Source organism: Passer montanus, unplaced genomic scaffold, assembly GCF_014805655.1.
Source record: "Passer montanus isolate IOZ18808 unplaced genomic scaffold, ASM1480565v1 scaffold12, whole genome shotgun sequence".
Lineage (NCBI taxonomy): Eukaryota > Metazoa > Chordata > Aves > Passeriformes > Passeridae > Passer > Passer montanus.
The window spans coordinates 11494244-11519711 of record NW_024358722.1 but is presented as its reverse complement, the minus strand read 5'-3'; the positions used below and the strand labels follow the sequence as shown (position 1 = coordinate 11519711).

General features: G+C 35.0%; 1 protein-coding gene across 4 annotated transcripts in view; it reads right to left on the bottom strand.

Annotated features, from left to right (window-relative positions):
- The window catches only part of SYT14 (synaptotagmin 14), an 89621-nt gene that overhangs the window by 37412 nt on the left and 26741 nt on the right, over positions 1–25468 (bottom strand). The window contains exons 1-2 of one of the 4 annotated variants that reach the window (XM_039697792.1): positions 23743–24929; positions 19336–19554 (exon numbers count right to left, since the gene is read on the bottom strand). The exons of 1 other annotated variant lie outside the window; for it this stretch is intronic. In XM_039697792.1, the coding sequence (XP_039553726.1) occupies positions 19336–19554; positions 23743–24691 (1168 nt within the window). In that variant the 5' untranslated portion in view covers positions 24692–24929. Of the gene's footprint in view, positions 1–19335; positions 19555–23742; positions 24930–25468 lie in introns of those variants that run through there. 2 more of the 4 variants (XM_039697795.1, XM_039697793.1) reach the window with 2 other exon arrangements.

Genomic DNA, 25468 nt, shown 5'->3' with positions numbered 1-25468 from the left:
TGCATGCTTTAGGGAAGTCTAGAGCTTAACAGCTAAAAGCTTTGAAACTCCCTCCACTATAAAGCATCCCAGGCTCCGGAGAACCCCAATTTCTCACCAGTATGTGCAGAGCAGCACCTCCCTCATACTTCTAAACAGTAGCAGCAGGATGTGGGCTTAGGAAATATTTTCCTGTCATTCCTATACTTCTTTTGAGTACAGTTATCACCTTAAATTAAAGCTCAAATTCCAGTCCAGTTTAATTCTACTACAGCTGTGGTATTAAGCACAGAAGTTGAGCAGCAATGAAGTGCTGAAAAGGTGAAAAAGATCCCACAGAGGTCTAAAATCAATTCCCAGTGAAGTATTGTAACACACAGCTAATATTCCTGTAATGTTCCTGCTCTCACTCTGTTCAGCCTCAAATGAGGAAACAAAGCATGATTAGAAAGCAAAATTAATATGCTGCATGGATAATTTTCTTGAGCATTTTAATGTTTTTGCATCTAATTTCAGGCACACTTGGTTTTATATTTGACAAAAATAAAAAAATACAAAGTTTTCTAAGTGACACAAAATTCCCCTTTCAAGATCTTAATTTACTGATATACACAATATGCATCCAGCAGTATATACAATACTTATAGAACTTAACCATCAGAATTCCAGCACTCTTTTCCCCACACTTTTATTTGACGTCAAATAAAACTACTCTCTTATTGAAAACTCCTTCTGCAACTTAAAATGCAGTAACTTCATGGTTTCTTAAAAAAACCTTTACCCAGGTAGCTGTATTTTGCAATGAAAAAAAAAAAGAGAGCGTAAAATTCCCTACCATTGAAGCTTTCTATTTATTACTAAAAAATAGAAACAGGTGAAAATTAACCATAAAAGATACTTTGCATCAAGAATTGCTTACAGAATAGGAATGCAAAGTTTGATTCCTCTGCCTTGTTTTCACAGCATTTTTGACTGCAAAGGATTCTCTGTTGGAGTGAGTTGCTAACAAAGCAGCACTACAAGGAGTAGGCATGAACCATTTCAGTAGGGCACGAGTTAAATTTTCTGCCCATCTACTTCAGCTAGATATACGATCACAATTTGGCTATCTCATAGCTGTTAACACAGATATAAATGAAATATATATTACGGTGGATTATGGTAGTATTATAATAGTACAAGTTAAAAGGTTTGGCATTTTACAGATGGAGAACTGAAGTACAGGGTGAAAACAAAATAATAAAGATTGCTGTGAATCTAGCTCACAAGTGCTCCTCATCACAGAAAGCTTTCAGAGAAGTGTGGAACAGAAAAACAGAAACCAAGTATTTTACAACTAGTACTCTAACCACTTGTGCTGGGTTTTGAACGTTTGGTTTTGTTTGTTTTTTAATTTTTTATTTATTTATACTTCAGGCTTTAAAATTATTATTAATCTAAAATTCACTTGAAATGGATACCACCACCAAAATGAAAAATTCCCATAAATATAACACCATCAACACGAAAACCTCCCATATATATACCCCCACATAATTTTCCATATCATCAGCTTTGCAATAGAAGAGAAAGAATAGAAAATAAAAAATAAATCATGTGGGTGGGAAAAAAGGTACAGGGAATAAGGAAAAAAAAAGGCAAAAGGAGAAAGTAGTGCAGTGATTCAGAAAAAAAAAAAAGTGATTTGTTGTCAAATAACCAAAGAAAAGAAATAAAGGGAGAGAAGTTTAGTAGAAGTGCATAGAAAATGAGAAAGTGGAAAGAGAGAAATAAAGAACAGACAAGATGCAAGCAGGAATGAAAAATTACAAACAGGTAAAATAACAAAGCCAAAATGACAGAGGAAGAAAGGTGGAGGAATGGGAAAATAAAACAACATATGACATGCAAAAAAGTAGTTCAGATCTGAGAAAAAAGCAATGTCAACAGAGCAAAGAGATAAAAGAGAAAACAGTGCTGTCTGATGGGTGGAAATATCCATATTTGCAGGTGAAAATCTGCACGACCTAGAGAACACAGCTAGTTACATTCCAGGAGAGGCAAGACACTTCCCACAATTAGCATTTATTTTTTGCATTCATATTTTATATTTATTGTTATTTTTCCTTTAGGTGGGAAGACAGAGGTAATTATTTATTCAGATCCTAGAATTCCAAAGGACGTGTATTTCTCTTATCTATTCAGGCACTTTCCCTCCTTCTCTCCCTGACACACTGGCTCAGTGACTTGCTCTAGTAAAATGGACCACCTTCCCTGCAGTATATTAAAGTATTTCATTCTAGAAAAATCAGATTTTTTGTTTTGTTTTGAAACAGCTCTCATAACTTTACCAAATAAAAAAGCAGCTAGAACCCAGAAAAAAATCTACTATGATCTCAGTTTGCAGGAGTGCCTAACAGGGCAACAACAAAAGAAAATTGTCTGTGTAGGGTCAAGAACTCCCCTAAAACCTTTCGGATATTAGTGTCTTTAGAAAGTTTGCTTAGGAATGGTTCTGGTATCATTTACAGAGCCAACTCTAAAAAAAAAAAAGGAAAAATAGACACTGTGAAATCAGAGGAAATGGATATGCTTCGAGACCAAGGTATCCTTCCTTCACACACCCAGTAAGAGGGCTAAGAATTCACAGAAAAGGCACAGATTAACCAGCAGGGAGCATGTCAGTCTGTTCTGCTCACTCCAGCAAGGCTTCAAACAAGTTTCTCCAGGCATAAAGAAACACAATTATTCAAAACTAAATTTCTTGCACTTCTTTGCGGCACTTCTGAGACCTCCCACTGTCACAGACGGGCTGTTTTCTAGGCTCACGTGTAATGTATGATGTAGGTGTTGCTATGTTTCCATAGTTGTCATACAATCCACAAAATAGGTAACTTTCTGCATTTTGACAAGACTAAATGAGTATTAGTCTGGCTGGTAAAGATATTTTCATTCAGCCACAGCGCCAGCCATAAGAGCTAAGCAAGAGCTTACGAGGATGAGAAAACAGTGGCCAAGCTGCATAAGGGCTCCTAAGACATGGAGCACGATGCTTCAGCCCACAGCAAACAGCAGGAGTGGAACTGCTCTTCCAAGTCATCCACCCAAACAAACAGCCCTGAACAATCCAGGAACAATCATTCTCAACACACTGAGCTTCCCAAAACACTATCTGGAAAATCATGTTGTCATGGTCTTATACTCACAATAATAAAGCTACTAGCCATTGGCACAGAGTGAAAATATGCCTATCCATCACAATTTTTTTTTCTGATAGACCTTTCTTATACTAGAAAAAAATTATATATCTAATTTTAAATTACTGTTTGGTGCTGCTTGCCAAGTAAGAGACTTAAAGGTGGTGCAGAGCAGTTAATTAGCAATCAAAGTCTGACAGCTACAGCTGCAAAATGTTTGTATGATAATTTCAAATTTGAAAATTATTTATTTCACTCTACATGAAATTAGTGCACGCTCATTAGAAAGTCAGTGATTATCCTGAAACTACAAGAACATTTTGGTAACTGTGCTACAGCAGCAGAAATATACAACACATGTCTCCAAGCCAATTACCATCACACCCTTCCTCGTAATTTGGTGTCAGTGAAGTTTTTAGATCTTAGCCTTACAGTTGAAAATGTATTCAGTGGAACAATGTTTAACATGGTTCACAATTAGAATGTTGCTGCATCCTGCATTAAATACACATGACCTTCCAGCGTAGCACTTCCATTGTTACAAACAAACACACAAACAAAACCACCAACCAGCCAAAAAAAATTTTAAAAAAACAAAAAACCACCAAAAAAAACCACCCACAAAGAAACCCGCAAAACCAAACAGTACCAGCATGAAAAAAACCTCAAACCCAATTCCAAATAAACAAATAATACAAGGAGCAAAAGTGATCCAGAACACTTTGCTAACTGGTGCCATTCTACTATAGTATCATTGAAAAATTTATTTCAGCAAAATGAAAATGTGAAGACATGTATTTTTTCATTAGAAGCATATTAAAAATATACACACATAAATGTAAACACACACATATATGTAAACACACATATATACATATACACACACACCCCCACATGGCCATGTACCAGTAACTGGAACCATTTAAGGGTTATGAAATATTAAATATAATTAAGATTACAGTGAGGAAGTAATGTGCATGATGTTAGACATGCTGATGTTAGACAGCAAATATTGACCGTTGAAATTTAACCACTGAAAAGAGCCTTAATTTTCTTGTTATTCCAACTTTAATAATAAGTATGATAGCTTAGACAGCAAAAAGAAAAAAATACCCAAACCACAACCCCACAGCATTTGCCATCACTTTGCATTAACATTTTGACCAGTCAACAATTCAGCAGTGATGAAATGTGCAGTTTGATTCAAAGTAAGACAAGGCTATTTAAATAACTCAAAATAAGAAATGGTTATTGAAACATTAGAATTTTGATAAGCGATCACAGCTGCACTAGAATTAGTTTCTATAGCAACAGAGGAAATAATGTGGAGAATTGCACTGCAATACAAGATGGATTCCTTACAAACAATGATGTTCAAATAGAAAACTTCAAAATTATTCACCGTGTTAAAATATTTTTATTTAAATGATTTTTCATAGAGCCTATGTCTTGTACTTCATATATTGCATATTTTTGTTCTCTGGTATTCCATTCTAGTCTATCCATTCAAGTTTTCACACTTTTTCCCAATGCCTACCTTCCTATTTTAAAATTAGTTAAAGTGACTTATTCTAAAAAATACTGGATCTTTAAGTTCAAATTAATCTTCATTTTCAATTACTTGTTATCCCTACACAGAAGCACGTATTACATTTATTTTTCAAGCAGAGCCCTTGTGAGACAACAGAGAATGCCTTGCACATACTATTCATAAAATGTATCACAGCCATGAGAATTAACATCACTATGGAACTTCAGAAACTTACAGTCATGTGAGACTTGCAGGAGCTTTTATCAGTGTGCAACTCTCATGTCCTAAGCATGATTAAGAAACCATTGCAAACCTATTAGTATTCATGGACTGAATACCCATAAGATGCTAAGATAAAGCCTTTCATCTGAGCCCATCTTTTAGATTTCAAGTGTTGCTCATTTCTAACACCAAGAGTTATTGTTTCATTGCATCATCCCCGATTCCAGCTATTTTTGGCAACTAATTAAAAGCATATGCCTGAACCTTTTATGTATTTTGCCCTTATAATGAGACCTATTACTCTGGCTTATTCCATCCTTTTGAGTTCCAAAGTATCTTTCGAGTTACCATGGATACAAGTGATATGCTTTCTCCCACAACTGCTTTGTGTGCCTTATCGAACACCAGAAAACTGGCACAGTAGGACTCTAAGCCATCTATACAGGATGAATATCTAACCTCTTCAAGTGTTTGCCTTCCTCTTCCCACCCGCCCCCCCCCAAAAAAAGCCATATACTACCATTTGTAATGACATAAACAAGCAGGGGGGGGTTTTCTGTCTGAAATCCAGGACTTTTCCTCAAAGAAAACAAAAGGAAAAAAAAGGTACAGACATAAATTAATTTAATCTGACCAACACTGAAACAGGTGGAAATGAAAATGGGAATACATGATCATTCAGAGTTTGCTGCTTATTTTGAGTTGGCAGAGTTAAGTGTTTCTACATCAATACATCCATAGAAGATGTAAAACACGGCAAATCTCGATGAGCATTTCTAAAAGGAGTTGCAGAAACATTGCATGCAACTCTGAGATTATGCATAAACTAGAGTAAATAGAATTCCCCTAAACTCAATCTTTATACCAATTTCTTATGGTCATTTTCAAATGCAGATTGCTTTCCAACAAGCTGGGAATAATATGTACTTATTCAGTGTAGAAGAGAGCAGTTAAACAGATTTTTCCCATTATGCTTTTTGTATTCTGACCTCTTCTTAAAAACAAAAGACTCTCACTGAGACAGCAAAATTTACACAGTATTCAAAAACCAAGTGCTGATAGCATAATCTGAATTTGTGTGAAAAGTAAAGGGGAATAACCAGAAGGAAAAACAAATTATTGTAATACAAACTTGACTCAGACTCAGAACTGTCTCCCAGATTTCAATGCATTAAATCATTGGAAAGACATCAACTGCATAAATGAGTGTCATGGTGGCAACTAAGAGCAAGAAAGACAGTGACGACTGAGTAGACAAATGCTTCTCTTGCCTCTTTTCCTCAGTTAGCTAAACTTCTCTAAGTATTACAACAAAACACTCAAAAAAAAAAACACCAAAAAAACCCCAAAAAACCAAACATACTTGGCTTCTGCACATCCACAGGTTCAACCCTGCTTTAAAATGCAGAGAATTTGAAGTATAATATCTGAGCCAGAGACACTGATGCATAAACCCCAGACTCTTACCCTTGTTCGTATTATTAAACAACTGTATAATTTTGCAAGTTTTCCATAAAGTTCTTTACTTTATGAAGCAAAAAAATATTAAATATTTTCATTTTTCTAACAGTGTCAATGTAGGCTAGACTTACATTTCCCTGCATTTCCTTCAACCTTTAAATTTAACATCTAACTGTCTCAAACTTCCTTTTGGGGACAAAAAAATCCACGTAATGTTCTTACTCTGAACTTTTTTTTTTTTTTTTGGTCCCCTGAAAATTTCTATTAAAAGCCGATAATGTTTTTTTTGTGCATTTTTTTTTTTTTTTTTTTTTTTTTTTTTTTTTTTTTTTTTTTTGTCCCCTGAAAATTTCTTTAAAAAGAAAAAAGCTAGAAAAGCTAGAGAACAAGGAGAAGGAACTCAAAACTGACTGCTACATTGTGGCATTTATGCTAAAAAGCATCTGGAACAGTGGAGATATTTACAGAATGGCTCAGTACTCAAGCTATTAAATTCACTGTTACACATGCTATTATTTCTCCTCTGTATAATATTCTCCTGGATTATCTTCACTGGGCACAAAAACACACAAGAGATTCCCTCAGTCCTCTCTGAGAAGAGTTAAAGCACAAAGTAGTCTTTTTTTGAGAAATAACCACTATTGTTACTATCCCTCTAAAGTTTTCCCTTTTCAAAATATTGAAGTTCTCTGGAAATTGCCACAGTAGTTCCCTAAACTTCTGTGGCCAACAGATTGCCTTTAATATTTATGGCAACTACTGTTGCTATTTCAAAAGATTTTCTTCTTCTAAAGTGCCTTCTCTTGAGAGGAAAGAAATGGCACCAGGACAAGGAGATGATTTGGAACAGTGATTCTTATAGCCAGTGAAGAGAATTTTGCTCTGAAAACAGTCAAGAGAGCAGCTATTCTCCAACAGCAGGATGATGAGTTTCTCTGAAGGAGAGCATTAGATGCCCGTCTCTTAACAGATTAACTATTCCTCAGTTAAGAGGGAAAATGATCATCAACACCAAGCATCTTTTCAAACTTTACCAGTGTTACCTAAGAATTAGTTATCTGCTGGCCACATTTTTGTGTGGGTATAAAATTCATGAACCAAGAGTTGAGAAGAAAAGAAAAAATACATCAGAGCAATATAATCAACGTCATTAACAAGAACAGCTTTTAAGTCATACATACACTTGCAAACTTTCATGGGATTATTGCTACATTAAGATCTAAGTAAATGAAAATTGTAAAGTCTGAGGAAAAGACATCATTATTCTCTCTCATTCTTATAACCTAAAAATAGTTCCATTCTGGCATTATATATAGCATTTAACAAAGCCAAATACAAAGGATTCCAAGAAAAATAGTTTTGAGAAGGTAGGTAAAAATTAATGTAAAATTATACCAGTTTTCTGGTTTGTATCAATCAGATGTTGTATCGATCAGATCAGAAAATAAGTGCAGTAGGATTTTTTAAATTTTTCATTTAATTTATCAAATTGCCACAAATGCTACAGATGCAACAGAGACACTTGGAAATAAATCTTTAGAAAACGTAACATAGATGACATTGTACTTTTCACTCCGGAGTAGTGGGTTTTTTCTATTAAAATGCACAGGAAGAACTTGGCAAAATTCTAAGATACTATTTTTAAATCTTACTAGCACAGTGCTGAGGATTTAAGAGCAAAGTTCAGAAGTCATTATTTCTGCTACCAAACTACCGACTGAGCAGAACACAGGGATAATCAAACAACTGATCAGATATAACCATGAAGAGAAAGCCACAGAAAGTTTGAGCAAAATCAAACACCATTACAAATCATATCTTCCTAGAAGATGTGAAGAAATTAGCCTGATCCCTAGAGTACATCTTGACTCATTTAAACCAGAACAGACACAACCCCTCTTTTTTGGCCAAAAGCCACAGGGCTGGGCCTGGCCTTTTGGTTGTGAGTGTGTTTTCTGGTACAGATGTGAATGCTTTGCAGCAGCCAACAGCAATCGTGTCACCTGTTCAAATCACACACATCAGCTGTATTTGTTCGGGCTGAGCAGTTTCAAAGGAAAGAAATTCACACCTGAAGTCAGCCTCTTGAAGACATGATCCTTTTGTAGTTTCATTCTCCAAGATTTGGATTTTTCAGATACACATGCTCTTATCAGCTCTATTTTTAACCTGCTGCTCATATAGGATACTTAAAATTCTGAACATGTTTACATTATCCATCCAGCAGGCTAATGGAACTGCATACCAGACAGTCATGCATAATTCAAATCAATATCCTCAGGCTTGCAACTCTTAAGTCAAAGCTGCCTTTAAATAAGCTGGGTGTGACTTTAACATGAATAAAATGTATCTAATTTTTAACCTTTATCTGGCAAACTGATATATTTGCAAAGGAATGTGATAAAACTTCTTTAAAAATTAAAACAATTAGGAAATCACAATAATTGAAAATATTTTACAAAATACTTTTAAGGACAAAAATTAAGAATGGTTCAACAAGACTGAAACCAAAGGTCAAAATGGAGAGCTGGGTCATTAGTATTTTTTTTCAAGCAAATTGTACAGACATATACAAAAAAGCACATGCTGTTGAACTACTAAGTGGTGAGAAGGTGAATGCAGCAAGATTTCCTATTTACAGATTTAAAGATCAGCTTTAATTGAATTGGGCATAGGTGAACACACAGAAAATCTTATACCCAGTTAACCATGTCTGCTAGCTTCTCTCAAAGGACCAGAATCAAAATTTCCATAATAATTTTCCCTTAAGGGTTTCCTGTGAGCTTTCATGAGACCATGATTCCTTCATAGCAGATAATCTTCAGCTTCACTGAAATGACCAGAAGCATGGCAACGACATTAGCTAAGGATCTATTTCCAGATAAATACAGTGGAGGAAAGGTAATTGCAAAAAACCAACCCCACCCCCCAAAAAACCAAAAGCTTGACCCAAACTAAGAGGACACAAAGCAATAAAGTTACTTCAAGTTGTATAACATATCATGCTTACCCTTTCCCCAAGGAAAATATTCTAACAAATCCAAAAATTTAGGCTAACTTCATAAGACATGTGTTCCAAATAGCAAATAAGAACTCATTTTGCAAGAAAACAAATTACAGATCTTTGCCTCCACAGAAGCTACAGACACAATTTTATATTGTTTACTCAGATACAATATAGTCTCCAATAATATACTCAAAGTAGCTATGAAAATAGTTATCCTAACAATAAAATACATGTTATCAGATTAAAATGGTAATACTGTTCAACTTGCATAAGGACAAAATATTCATTAAACCATTCCAAGAGAATACTTACAAGATAGTTACAGCATGTCTATGAAACTTATACATATGCATAAGGAAAATAATCTACATTAGGTAACAAAACAGAAAAATAGTTCAGTTACAAAAAAACCCTAATGTATTTTTACTAAAGGGAAGGTTAAAATGTAATGTGCTCAGAATATAAACAAACAGTCCTAATGGTAACCTCTCCTTAACCTACAGAGAAAGTGTACAACTGGGAGATAAACTTTAGTTTCAGACTAGAGTTAAAAATCCCCTGGTTTTAACCTGTAAAGGTAAGAAAAATGCTCCATTTATCCACAGCTGCTATGGAGGAAGAACTGGTCAGCCATTCTTTTGTAATATTCTTATGTAAAGTTCAAGATCAGGCTGGATGGGGCTTTGGACAACCTGATCTAGTGGTTGGAATCCCTGCCATGGCAGGGCTTTGGAGCTAGATGATCTTTACGGTTGCTTCCAACCCAAAACATTCTCTTATTCCATGCTATGAAAGCTGTTCTAGTTTTTACTTCTCATATTTGCCTAAACCGCTCCATTGTGCTAGTCAAGCAGCATGACTATTCTCAGGAGGTAAGCAGAGTACTGAGTAAAATCCCTTTTCCCAATGTACCTAATAATGTCTACACAGAGATTTCCAGTCTACTATTCAATCTTGTTTCTTAGTCATTCCTTCCATGACAGAGCCATGAGCCCTCAGAATCAGCAAAAACACTTGGTTCATCAAGAAAATGGTCTTTACAGCTGATATAGTACTATCTGTTGTGCTTATACCACAGAACAGTTCTACATTTTACGAATGTAGAGCATCTATTTTAAATATAAACTATTTCAGTCACTTTTTCAGGCTGTGAGCTTTTCCAAGATAACGATCTTATAAATTCCAGATTCAAATAGATAACAGAGGTATTAAAAGAGTAAGTTTACAATAAAATGAAAACTTTCCTGTTATCATTAATGCATGATTTACATCACCTCGGAGATATCACATTGCTAAGGGTGACTTTCTTCAAAGCCTTCACATCAATGCAAGGGTATTTCTTCAAAGAATTCAAGATGCTGGCAGGAGGAACCTAATTTGAGAGAATTCTTTGCTTACTTGTACACATCATGAGAAAAGGCCTTTTCCCATTGGAAGACAGTTTTTCCTTCTCTTTGAAGCTGGTCAGAATTTTTTTCTGTGGAAAATCTTGTCATCATCCCTAACTCTGAGTTTTGTTACTAGGTTTTTTCTCTCAGCAGTAGATGATATGCATACTTAAATACCATCTTTTTCTCCCCAGCATCTCTGCTGCTCATCACAGGGTAAACCCATGATTTCAGAATTACCCAAATTCATGCTATCAAGCACTTTCATGATACTTAAATACCATCTTTTTCTCCCCAGCATCTCTGCTGCTCATCACAGGGTAAACCCATGATTTCAGAATGAATTTGGGTAAATTCATGCTATCAAGCACTTTCATATGCTTCCTTTGGTTGAAAAGACTGTGTACAACTTTGATACTACCTATGTGGCTTTTAAACTCACAAGTCCTCAATATAAATCCATCCTATTCCAAACCGTCTTTCAACTCAGACTCAGATCTCCTTTGCATTTCAATCCCTGTTTATGTCTTGCCTCCTCCATAAGATTCCTCAAGAAAATTTAATGAGTAATACTAAATTGCACACATACTTTCTACCTGCATCTGTGAATTCAGCCTATTCCAGGACTCAAAAATTTGTGAGCATTATGCATGTCTGCTATTCATACACGTAAAGAAGCTAACCTCAACATGATCATAGCCCAATTGCTTACAAGAAAAGGTCCTTCTATCAGAAACTTCTCCCAAGACAAGGGTTATACTTTCTTGGGAAGGAAAAAAAATATATGAATTCTGTAAAACTGAATAAAAGACAGAGCAAGAGTTAATCTTTAAATCACCTTAGTCTCTGCAACACTCAGTTGAGTATATTTTGTGGAAACACGCATAGTAATTTCAAGCACTTAAGAGAACTGCCTTCCACTATTACAGAAGAACAATAGAGATCTGTCATAATGCACTAGGAAGCTACTCAGAAAAATCCCACTAAATCCCAAGCAAAAACCTGGCTAAAGAAAAAACACAAGAAAACCCAAACCCACAGCATCACAAACACTAAGTAGGAAGCACTGCAAATCAGGTTAGACACTATTCTGCATGTCCTTGAATTTAAAATGTATCTTTTTTACAAAACTATTCTTTAATATTCCTTTGATATATAGCAATGGATTCAACAGCCACACTCCCCAGAAGCTTCAAAATCATAAGATGCCATCATTCTCCAATTTCTAAGGGCTGGGAGCCAATGAAGATTTGTGTCAATTAACCAGTCTCCACTGGTTCACATGATCAGGAATCAGAACTTTGTATAATTAGTACTGCATCACTGCACTCTCCTGTACACTACAGGAAGATTCTTAATTACTCCTAGAATAAAAATTGTGAGGGGTAGATGCCCATATAATAGAAAAACAAGAATAAGGAAACTGGAGCAATTAAAGAAATACTGTAACTAAAAAATCCTCCAGAATCTCCAAAAAGTATATCAATAACATGAATTGCTGGTACACAATTACTATCAGATAAGATACATGAGTATGAATATCAGGAGTATTCACAGCTGCAGCATGATTCAGCCTTCAAAATACACTCTGAAGCATTTAGAAATGCTGCGCTGAAGGTGTCTTAAGACTTGTCTTACATCTCTTCACTAAAGACCTTTTCAAAGTACCTTGGATGTACTATTTGAAGCCCTAAGCCTATCCAAAGTTGCAGGACAAAAAGAGTATTTACTTCCAACAGGCGTTACACCAGAGAAATCTCACAGGTAATCTCATAAAGACACCTAAGAAAAAAGTGGGTGGCCATCTTTTTCCTAAATACTCTTTTCACAGAACTTTATTTAAGGCCCATTAGAGCAAAAAGAAGAGAAATAACTATTTTATGACTGAGTATTCAACTGAGCTTTCAGGTCTCCAGTGTGAATACCAGCACACAATTCTTTTCCATGACAAACATATTTTTTGCCTGTAATTCTTAGTGTCTGAAGTTTACATGGGGACCAATTTTGAGAGAACTTTGTGGCCTTATTTTGCTGAAGACAATACAGCCATAAAGAGGTCCTCACTATATAATTTCAAACAGTAAGTTTTCATTCACACTTGGCTTGAAAAGAGATCTACTTACATGCAATGATAGAAACTAAACTGCAAAACATGGTTATCATGGAATTCACTGAGTGATCCATTGCTCCTCTCTCACCCTGTTCAAAGGCTTTCACCTCAGCTTGGTAAGTCTGAAGTAGGATCCTGCTTCTCAGAATGTATTTACTAATGAAAACTGGCCAGGCTGCTTAAACAGACTGGGGAGATTCACCTCTATACCACTTCTGAGATGCTTGTGAAAGAGCTTTTAGTGTTTACACTGGTAAGATACTATGAGGAAATCTCTATATATACTTTAAGTAATTCAGTGAAGAGACTTTTCCTGAGACATGAAAAACTAACAAGAGAGAAAAAAAAAGGCAAAAAGCTGCATAAAGAATTAGATCCAAGAGATTCCAGAAGAACAGTCGCCTTCACGTGCAAAGATTGACACTGAGGAACAAGGCAAACATATGTCCACAGACACATCAACATAAAGTGCCGAAAGCCTAGAGAAGAATAGAAGGGGAGAAGATAAACTACAAAAATAACCATATTCTACCTTCACAATATGGAAAAGATGGATAAAATCCAGTAGCATATGCCTGCTAGAGCAGCAGATTCTCATTTAAGAGAACTTATGTTTTCTCGCTGCCGTCTTTTAGTGCTCCCATATGTTTCAAAAAAACCTTGTGAAATGTAAGGCACTTGGGCCAATCTCAGAAATAACATGTCTTCAGCCAGAGGGCTTTATCAATTGAGAAGTTAGAAAAAGATTTTAAAACAGGCTGGAGATGGAATCCGTGGTTGTACTGAAGTGGTAAACTACAGCTAAATAAAGTATATCTAAGTATGCTAAATAAGCAAGTGAGCTTACTGCTTTTTCCTTCACAATGTGACTTATTTTGCCTCAAAATGGGATCAATTCTCCTTGCTAGCTCCTAATCAGGAATTTTGCACAGTTGTTAAAGAGGTAATGCTTTAAGTACATGACAAATTAAGTATGAAAAAAACCCAAACTGTTTTCTTCTCCTCTTCTACCCTTCTCAGGGGATTCAGAGAATCTTGATTTCAGAAACAAAGAACCATCAATAGTTTTTGACATCTGCCTGCAAAACTCTGATTTCAACATATTTCAAAATATAATCAATAGGATATAATGAAATGTAATTTAAATTTTAAAAGTTTTTAAAACTTCAATTTTTAGGAATTTAGGCGACACTTTCCTTAGAGAAAATATATTGCTATGATACTTATGGTGATACTAAAAACAGAACAACTTGTCAGTATAATGCTTGACTTTTCAAAGTTGAGGAAGCAGCCACTACTGGAGACAAAGAGGCCAATTCAATATAATACAGTATGACTTTTTGAAATTCAAGTTATTAAGAAGGTATGGTCCATTTAAAATCTCAATACAGATACTAAAAAATGTTTCTTTCATGAAATACAAAGATTGCCAATTTTAATGCCAATTTTAAAAATAAAATTTTTACACTTCCTTATCCCTTAGTTTCCTATTTCAACTCATAAACTGTTTGTTAGCAGAAATATCTTATGGTTTACACTTCCTTATCCCTTAGTTTCCTATTTCAACTCATAAACTGTTAGCAGAAATATCATATGGCATTGTTTTTCCTTGCTCCCCCCCCTTATTTTTTATTCTTTATTTTCTGAAATAAATGTGCAAATATTACATGTTAATAAGTCTATATTAATCCCCTCTCCCAAAATATTACAAATAGTTGGAGCACATAAAGACAACACTACATATTCAACACTGAAATGGTAAGAAATAATATAAGAAGTAGGACACACATTATAAAAACTTAAAAGGAAGTTTTGTCAGGAAAACAGGAAAAAGAGGTCACTCCAGCAAGTACCCATACTTTACTGGATAATATTAGAAAATAGAAAAATAACATTATTGGCAAAATTAAGATTTCAAATTTCAAGCTGACCCTAGAATTTTGGACCTAAGCACACAGATTGAGCCACACATCCTGTAGTCACACAGGTTTCTCTTTTCTTAGATTAAAAACTTTTGGTCTTTTGTGCAAGAGCTGAAAATTTCAGATGTGAACATCTGTACCATTTTGCTTTTAACGTTGACATTTCTCATCAACTTGATTTTGTATTGAATTAGGTTTTCCTTTAGTGATACTCTGGAATTAAGCCTGTCCATGAGGGGTTCACTGCAAAAGTTTTATATTTACAATGGCTTACAGTCTATAGCAATACTTGCATCCAAGCACAGTAGTAATTTATTTTTCATTTTGTGTATCTATATGTAAAACATGTAAAAATCTAAATGCATCGAATGTGCAATACAAATATATAAATTATGTCAGACACTGGCCAAAAGCAGGTATTTGTGATTGAAAATTTAAACCCCTGAATTGCAGAGAATTACCGAAAGTGCTACTAGAACATTCCATCATGAAAATACACAACAAAGCCTGCAGAGCATATATCTTTCTTCATTTCAGTATTAAAAACATGATACAAAATGCCATGTGAGTTCGATACAAATGTGCTGAAAAGAAAGATTAATATGGCCATCTAGAGGAGAAAAGAATGCTATGAAAACATACAACACAATTTTTCAGGCTTCAGAATATGATGCTTTTAGAGGCATGCAGCCAGAAAAAGGACATAATAGTCTGTAATAAACTAATTACAGAATTTATAACAAGCAAACCTTAAAATAATACATTCAGACATTTTGGTGGTCTGAATGATGCAACATATTAACATTAAACACGTTTTTAACATGACAAGCAAAACATACAGGGTGTATTAATAAAGACAAGGTTATGTTCTTGTCTCTTTGTTAAATTTTGTGTATGCAGAGTCAAGTACACATACATCTCAATAAACGAATTTAAAAAGACAAGTTCAGAGTAAACAGTTATCGGTAAAACTGTTTATTGACTCCTTTAAAAACACACAGCTCACTACTGTGAAATGGAACATGTGAGAGAGATTAGCTGCTGAAGAGAAAATTCAGCAGAGAAATCCAAAATTTCCTGAAAACAAAGTATCATTTTCATTACTCATCCTACTCTATCTATGATGGAATTCATAGAGTCATGGAATCATGGAATGGTTTGTCTTGGAAGGGGCCTTACAGACTACCTCATTCCAACCTCTCTGCCATGGACAGGGACATTTTCCACTAGTCCAGGTTGCTCAGAAATCCATCCAACCTGGCCTGGAACACTGCTAGAGATGCAGCATCCACAGCTTCTCTGTGCAATCTGTTCCAGTGCCTTGCTACCCTCACAGAAAAGAAATTGTTTCTTAATATCTAATCTAAATCTGCTCTCTCTGAGCAGATCTTCCAGATCTCCTTAAAACCACTCCCCCTTGTCCTTATTCTTAATGATCAGGGGCTGCTTTACTGGCAACGAGCAGGAGGAAAGCAGAGGTGAGACAAAAATTAATTCTGTCCTCTCATCACTTCACTTTAACACTATCAAGTGTTATATGCTCAACATATGGACTGATCAGTGCCTTACAATGGAAGCACAGCCAAAATGTTAAAGACTTAGAAGTAGAAATGATAAAGCACATATGAGAAAAAAGAAGCACACAAAGTCAAATGCACTGACAATTTTTTCTCATATTAACCAAAGTACATAGAAACACACTGCTTGGCCCACAGAAGAGTCAAGAAAGGTTTGATCATCTGTCTTTACACTTCTTATAAAAATAATTCAATACCCATAAAAGCCAAGTATTTTTAAAAAAATCAGCATTCCTATGGCATCAAGTCTTCTACAGATTTTTTTGCAAGTTTAAAGAACGGTAAAGCTTTTTCAGTGTGATTTTTAAAAATCACACTGAAACATCTGGAATGCTGATGCTTCCCTCTTGGAATCAGATTTTTAACGTCTTCTGTTAAGTTAACTGTTCTCTGAACACAAATGAACAGCTTGGTAGTAATAATCTCTCCTTTATTTCTGATTGCAGGCCTTCTTCATGAAGTTTTCACCTCTCTTCATCAAAGTTCTATGTTGGGCAGCTTTCCCTCTGTAATGATCATCACATAAGGCATACACTGTCTCTTCCTCTACTCTAAAACATTTTTATCATTGTGCAAAGATTCTTTGAAGTAATTTAGGAAGAACATAAAAAGTACTAACACTAATTATTCCAGCATGCCACCTTCAGGTCACTGAGAAGTGAAAAATGTTAAGTAGTTAATCTGCTATAATGTCCAAAACTTTTTTTTAGTAGGATTGAACACAATTTTGTTGAGAATAATGGATTAATAAAATGAGACAAACTCCTCACTTTCATTTGCAAGCATTTTGCCAAACATACGGTGTAGAATGATTGCAGGCTGTCAAAAAAATAACACTGTTTATTCTCCATTCCTTGTAAAATGTGGGAAGAGAATGCTCTCATAAGTAGCAGCAAAAGCAAAATACTGACAATATTAAAGTTTTTGTGCAAGTAGAAGTATGTGGTTATAAAAATCTAAGTTTTTAAAGTAAGAATGTTGTGATAGCTTTTGTTTTAGAAGTTTTTTGCTTCCAAACACTGAATGTTCTTTCATTATAATAAATTTTAAAATGGCATTTATATCCAGCCTGTTTTCAGAATGGAGAGAGCATTGAAAAGGAATAGCACCTGGTGACAGATATATTTAGCAATAGAAGAATAGTAAAAAATGAGGAGGAGGAGGTAAGAACTGTAACTTTCTGGATGCAATATTTGGACTTCCCAAAAAGGTTCTTTTGTCTTATATTGTAATCCTGATACAGATTTCCAGATTCCATTTTGTATCAGTAAATACAAATTCTGATGAATTAAAAGGATTACAGGGAACACGATCATAAAAATTTTTTTAAAAATTTATAAAGGCTAGCACAACACCTTTGAAGCTTAACTCCTATAGGACCAAAGTAAAAAGCTCAGATGAACTCAGGACTTTTCACTGAGAAGAAGAACTAGATTGGATAAAAAATCAGAGCAATTACAAAATAAAAAGAGGAATGTCATATAACTATGGCTATTTCAACAATAGCCTCAGTGGTCTGAAGAAAGAGAAATACCTTATTCTAGATATCTGAAAGAAGTCTTCCTGTGTAATTCTTGTATAATTCATATCTGGTATTATTTGCTAATCATTTTTCCATCTCCTGTTAATATACATCATCATTCTTTCCCAACAGGGACAAAAGCCACAAAAAAAGCCTTTCATATTCTCTCCACCAACACTGTTGAGAGATCTCAGTAGATTTCAAAACCAAACATACTTTTACTATCCCTATTCCTTCTCCATCACAGTGCTCAAGGATCAGTTTTTACCACCTGACCTCACCTCTGCATCTCCTTCAGTATTTGCTGGAACTCAGACTACCTGCCTTCCTACAATTTAACAAGCAAAAGAAAGAAAAGAATTTCCTGATGATCAACAGAGAATTCTTTTACTATGCAACTTACTTGAAATATGGCATTCATGTCCTTCAGGTCTTAGCTCGGAATCATGAATGACTGTATACTAATTTCAAATTTCAATAGCCAACAGACTTTTACATAATTTAATTATATCAAATTGTAGAAACTGTAAACTTTTTCAAGCCCTTCTGGACTGTATAGAATATTTAAGCTGAAATACCTTTTAATTACATATATCCACTTTTTATTAGAAAAACATCAAACACTAAAAAACTTTTACATTTTACCGTACTAAAGGAAGACAAAAATTACCTTAATATAATATAGTACCTGTATCAGAATGTGACTTTTACCTAACTCCAAGAAAAGTTCACTTTTCATGCTTGAAACTGGCTATGGACACAGTTCTCACACAACTATTTTCAAATACAAAAAGCATATTGACAAAATATTGACAGCAGAATTCTCAGCCTCTACATCAAGCTGTCATCCCAACTTAAAATCAAGAAATATATAGCATGTAATAAAACATCCACTGTTTAAATCCAACTTTTAGCACCATGGAAAAATACATTAATCTAATCTTTCTAGTAATTTCCTTGTGTCATTTCAAGAGAAGAAAAGATACAGAACATTCCAGCAATGCACACTGCAATGACCATATGCACTGTAGCTAATAACCAACTGCATTTACTTTGCTGTTAGAACAGCTTATCAATACAGAAATAACATGTCTTCTTTGTATTTATAATACCACAAATTCAACAAAAGTTGCCATGTTTCCTTCCTAAATCAAAACAGCTTAAATTGCCCCAAAAATGAAATGAATAATGAAAAAATTAAATGAAACTTAATGTAGCAAGATATTGTATAATTTGTAGCATCTCTGGAAGAATGTATACAAGTGTGTGCTTTTCTTTTTTTTTTTTTTTTGTTTGAGCATGCACTAATATAAGAGGTGTCTGGATATTTCTTGCAGACATTGACTATTTGCTAGTCAAGCTGCTCTCATCTTGGACTTACTTATCCAGAACACAATTCTGAAATTTGGAATAAAAGGAAGGCTTTTAAATCGCTCTTACCTTCATCTATTGAGGCTTCACTACTGTATCCATCATATTCTGCAGACAGGGGACTATATTTTTGTCTGGTTTCCCATATATAGTTTTTTTGCTGTCTGCCATCCACCACTGGCAGCCTGGAACTCTGGGTTCTAGACAAGGCCTCATGATATTTACCAAGTGCTTCATCTTCACTCTCAGATGATGAACCATGCTGGTCTTTACTCATATAAGAATTGTCTGTTTGAATAAAATAAAGCAAATCGACTACAGCTCAAAATAGAATACAAGAAAATAACCATAAGAGGTTATCATTGAAGATATTTAAGCTATTTCAATTAAAATTTCTGTAATATTTTAAAAATACCTTGTTGAAATTACAAGCATTGTGATGTCGCAATTGCTGAGAACTGTTCTCACTTTCTAGAAGACCTGAAAGATCATTAAGCCCCAAAAAACCACACTAATACTTATTCAACAGAAAACAGATCAATTCATGTAAGGTGGCACATAGACATTCTTGAAGTAAAGTAAAAGTAAATCCAACACTCCTGCAATATTACATTTGGATACCCTACGTATCAAGCAAGCAGCTCCCGATCCTACATTCCCAGCTGATTTTTGCTGTGAGCATGTAGCATAGCATAGAAATGAAACTGATTTACAAAAAGAAGCCTACAACAAAATCACCTTTAGGATAGTTATGCCAGTAGTGTTTAAACTCACAAAAACAAATGGGAAAATGCTAGTGAAAGATGTTTGCATGCACAATTTTATTTAACTTACAATAAACAGCTCCTTGTTCAATAACTGAAATTAATGCAGATTTTTACTGCAGACATCTGGCAACAGCAAAAATTACATGGGAAAAAAATCTATCTAGTTAATTCTTTTATAGCAGTTCTGTAGTGCCTACTCCTGTGGCCAACGTTTTCCAACTACATCTCAAGCATGACTTCCTCCCACAAATCAAAGATTAGCGGTATTTTTATTTCTGTAATGGGAAGATTTCCTCCTCCCTTCTTCCAAAGTTCAAATTTAACATGCCTTGCAGAGGTTCTGTAGATCTCAGACTCTAATAGGCATTAAGAGTTCATGTAAGCTCAGAAGTCAGCATTACCTCTGCTCTGAGAGCAACTATGGTATATGATTTGCCAGTGCATTTCCATTACCAGCAGAGCTTTGAGATGCCCATAATGCTGTTTCTCAGCTCCTGAATCTGGGGGAATGTTGTCTAACATGCTATCCAGCCACACTCAACTGCTCTCCCCTCCCTGTTTTTATGCACTCAGCTCCAGATCTGCATTTCCACTCCCTTTAGTGTCTGTCTTCATGCCCAGCCAATCTCACTCCTCTGGCTGGGTATTCCTGCTAAAAGAAAGATTCAGCTTATTCAAAAGTCAGACAGTTAAAATTAAATTAACTCAATGTATGCCACATCTAGATCTCTTTTAGAGTCAAGTGTTTGACTCTTAGTATTACAGAGGTCTATCCTTCCTACTTTTAGGAATCACTTCCCATAGAGGTCTTTTTGTCCCTGGTACTCATACAGAAAAACCTCTGCTGCAAGTTTAGGTATGAAATCTTTTGGAAAGTTAAATTCAAGTAGAGTTTTATGCCAAGTTCCTGTCTCCCAGCCCCATACTCCAAGTTCTTGCTCCAAGCTCCCATTTTTGGTTTCTTATGGTGATTTCCTCTATTCTCTTTGGCTGTTCAATCCCAATGTCTTTACTTGCACCTAACCAACTACTCATGTAACCTTGGTCTTTCACCTTTAGTCTCTGCACCTTCATATGAAGTTATCAGTTCTCTCCATAGCTGTCACCCTTCCTAGTTTAAATCCCAATCTACCATGTGCATTGGGTCCTATTTGTTCAGGAAGTTTCTGTCCTCACATAGAATATATTTGTTCTCAAATCTTCTGTTCCAACTCCCAGAGCCCATCAAGTATCAAAGGCAGGGTAAGACCTGCTCTGCTCTTCAATCCCTACAATGAAGCATATGAGTGCAAATGGGATGGTCAGTGAATTTAACAAGCAAAGTATAAGAAGTGTTTACCATGTCTTTTCAAAAAGCAAACTTTCCAAAAATTTACAACTTTGTCAAACTTGGATGTTTTTTCATAGAAGACCATGGGCATCTCTGACATGGGAGAAGTGTTCTCCCACATCTCAAGCACATATTCTAATACACAAAGGTGTCACAGCATCTTTGTAAAGCTGAGCTGAAATCTACTTTTTTTTTTTTTTTTTCAAAAATGTCCAGCATGTTTTTTCACATAACCTATTTCTTTGAAACAGTTAAAGATTTTAAATTGTAATTTAGGAAGAAACCAAAACAATAGGATCTCAGACAGAAAGAATGCCTAATTTCCTCAAAATTCTTCCAAATTTGGCACACAATTTATAAAATTCATTATAAGATCTTGAAATGGAAATTGTCAGAAAACCTTATCTGGACGTAGGGCTACCAGCTCTACGCATAATATGTACAACAACTTATTTTACTAATTATAGGATATATGGTGCCTTAAAAGACTTCTAAGGAGTAAATTGGATCTTTCAACTCTAGCAGATACGGTACTTCCCATTTATGGATGGCTATAAAGCAAGTTCAATTTCAGTGATCATTTACTGAAAATATCACACCAAGCAGGATCTATTCCGGCTAACACCTTCACTGTAAGAGGCTACCCAGAAAAAGGAATCTCAAAGTGTTTTGCCGTAACACAGAGTAAAATTTTGTATTTCATATAGCCCTCCAGGGGTTGAAACCTGCCATATTAAAGCTTCTACAGATTCCCACAACTGTAATTAAAGCAGAGCATACCAGGCCTAAAGTACAGTGCCAGACATCAGTATTAGGTGCCTCCTTTAACATTACAAGAAATGTATTCGCAAATACAAAATCAGGTTCGTTAATCAGCCTGCATAAAGAATGGAATAGTATAAAACATGGCAGCAACATGTTTGAAAGAACAGTTGAAAGTTCTGTCTCTAATAATACACTGACTTTTGTAAGCACCAAGAAGTTCTCAGTGATAGCAGTTCTTTATTTTTTCCCCAGTTCCTATCATAAAAGAATGAGAATGCATACTATTATTAGAAGTCATGAAGCAAGACCTCTTCAGAGGACATAAAAACCTCCTCAAAGTTTAAACATAAGCTATCCATGCAAATCCTTTTTTTTTTAATTACAAAGCAGATCAGTTTCAGTTTCTCAGAAAAAAGTAACTTCCGGTACCTTAAGAAAAAAAAAATCTCACAGTTTAATGCCTTTTCTTGCCACTTCTCATTCGATTTTTATACCTTATCTGGAAACCTGGCTAAGAGAATTTATGTTCTTAGCAAAACCTTTCCTTTATTTGGCTGACATGGGTCATGAGCAATTATTAACCTATTGAAAGCTACTAATTTGCTTGTTATGGACCCTAAATGCCATTTTTGAGAGAATATACTTTACAAATCTATTATTATATAAAGAAATAGATAAGATCATAGTTTATCATACAAACATGGAAAACACTCCTAATTCAAACTAAAAAAAAAACAACAAACAAACAAAACCAAACCAAAACTCAACAAAGCAGGTAACTGAAATTTTCAGATAAGGAAAACATACACAACTGAAGGAAAAAAATGGGTTTCTATCAGGAAATCATTCATTTCTTTACAAAATGAGCACCTCTGGAAAAGCATGTGTTGCTTTCTAAAATTTTACTATGCAGCCTGCAAACGTATGTAAAATTGCAAGGTTTTACTTTTTCCTTACAAACTGTAATTGCAATTCCCTTATCACACTAAGATTGGATATTGAAGACGGCACACAAAGTATCCATAACAACAACACACAGTTTGTAGTTTTCTTTTAAGACTACAACTTTAAGACAAGCCTCATTCACTTCTTTCTATACTTAAAATTACTTAATTGCCATGTCTTATTGAGTTTCTCATTGTGTCTTGAAATCACTATCTTACATATCCCAGAAATATTCTGAAGATCTACTGTAATGTAAATGCAAAAGAAGTTATTCCTTTTATTGTCATAGCACATTTTATGCAATGCTTTCTAAAGAAACAAAATAAAAATAACTTTCACAGAACAAGTATTAACTTCCAGTATTAATTAATTCATAGTTTTCAGCAGAAGCCACACAAGGCAGAGAAGGCAAGAAAAACTGCATAGAGAAAGAGTAAAGTTAGAACATAGAAAAGGCATTTATTAATCAGTTCCTTTAAGTAATACTTTGGAAATTAATTAACTTCCAAGAAATATCAGCATAATTAGAAAAAGAAGCACTGAAACAAACCTGGCACTTTCACTGACAGGAAACACTATTATTAAATGTTTAAATTAGGAGAAAAAATCAGGAAATATCATAAGTTTCAGGAAAGGCTGAAGAATGCAGTTTGCTGACAGACTCCTCACCTTTTCCTGCTGTCTTCTTATTACATAGCTCTCTTTCTAATTTCTTTGAGTTTTTCCTTTTACCCTCATTCACAATTGTAGTTGACACATTGCCTTCATCCTTTGAGATGGGCTTTCTTTTCCTGTCAAAGAAGGCTTCAGATTTCTCTTCTTTGATTTCATTAAGGCAACTATGGTCATTGTCCATCTTCTTCAAGCTGGAATCTGATAATTTCTCCTTCTGTACTTCAACAAACTTTGTTTCTAAATCTTGGGGAACATTCATACTGTGCACTTTATCAGAATCTTCAAAATCAGCTCCAGGTGACTGTGGTTTGATTTTTTTATGCTTGCGATTCTTAGAATTATCTGATACTGCATATAAACAATTATCTTGCTCCTCAATAGATTGCTCCACTGTAAGTTTTTTACTTTTCAGGTTACTATCCTTCAAGAATTTATCATTTACAAAACACTCATTTCCCCCTACTACTTCCCTTTTAAAAGGTCCTCCTACAGTCTTCAAATCCTGAGGTACTTCTGTATCACTGAGAGGATTATTATGATCTGTGCCTCTTAAGTGACACTGATTTTTGTTCAAGACATGGTCAGATACTCCAACTTGACTTGTACCTTTCTTTACAAAATCTAACGAATTAGAATTATGAGTCTCTTTGTATTCTGCAGCACCTCTCTTCGTTTTCGTATTAATTTCCTGAGAATGAGTTAATGAGGGTGTGTGCTCCTCTCTGCCTTCCACAGGTTTATCACTCTGCGTTTTGGAGCTCTCATCTTCTGCCCGCAGGCCATGGATCATGCTGGTTACTTGCTCTGTCACTGAGTCAGCTACAGAGTAGCCAACCTCACCAACAACACTGGCCAGGTCATCCACAGCACTGCTGAGCGTGTCCACCAGGGAAGACACAGAGGGAAGGCTCAGATTTTGCTGAAGGTTTCTAAAAAACGCCATTTGTCCAGCCTATTCAGCAGCAGCTCTTAATACTGCCAGGTCCTCTGTTTCACAAACTGATCATCTCTGTTTCTCCAGCTTCAATTTCAGAGCTATTTGCCTTTTCTATCTCAAAAATCAATACATTTACCAGGAGAAGTTGCAGCTTTTCTTTTTTCATTCAATAATTATTGCAAATAATAAGAAAACAGCTAAATAAATATCTTGAAGCCACAATTAACCAGCAAAACCATAGTCTTTCATCAACTGCAGCATCAACTAGCCATAATAAAATTCATTATTTTCAAAAACAAGGCAACTGTGTGAGATGGATTTTTTTTCCTATTCTAACCTGCGAAGAAGAAGTTGTGAGACATTTAAATGTTCATCAGTGTCACATTAAACAAGTTTTTAACATAACACAACACACATCGTAGAGACTTCTTCACCCCAAAATATTTGTTGTCTTTTACATAAGGTAAGATACTTTGGAATATTAAGACTTGTTTTGTAGCAAAAAAGAAAGTTAATATGAGAGAAAATTTCTTTTTATTTTGCTTCCTAGAAAATTGAAAATAAAAATTTAGCTCCATCTTTAAGAGAGGTAGAGGGGAAGAAGGCCTCTTCGATTTCATATTCTGTTTTCTGGTGCCTGATTCTCTCAAGTCAGCTAACAAAGCCTGTTCAATTTTCACAGCACAAAAGTAGAAAGAGCTGTTTTACCAACACTCAATATCTTTTTCAAGATCTAATTTCTTTCATTACACATGATCATTAAAGACCTTGTTGTATTAAAAA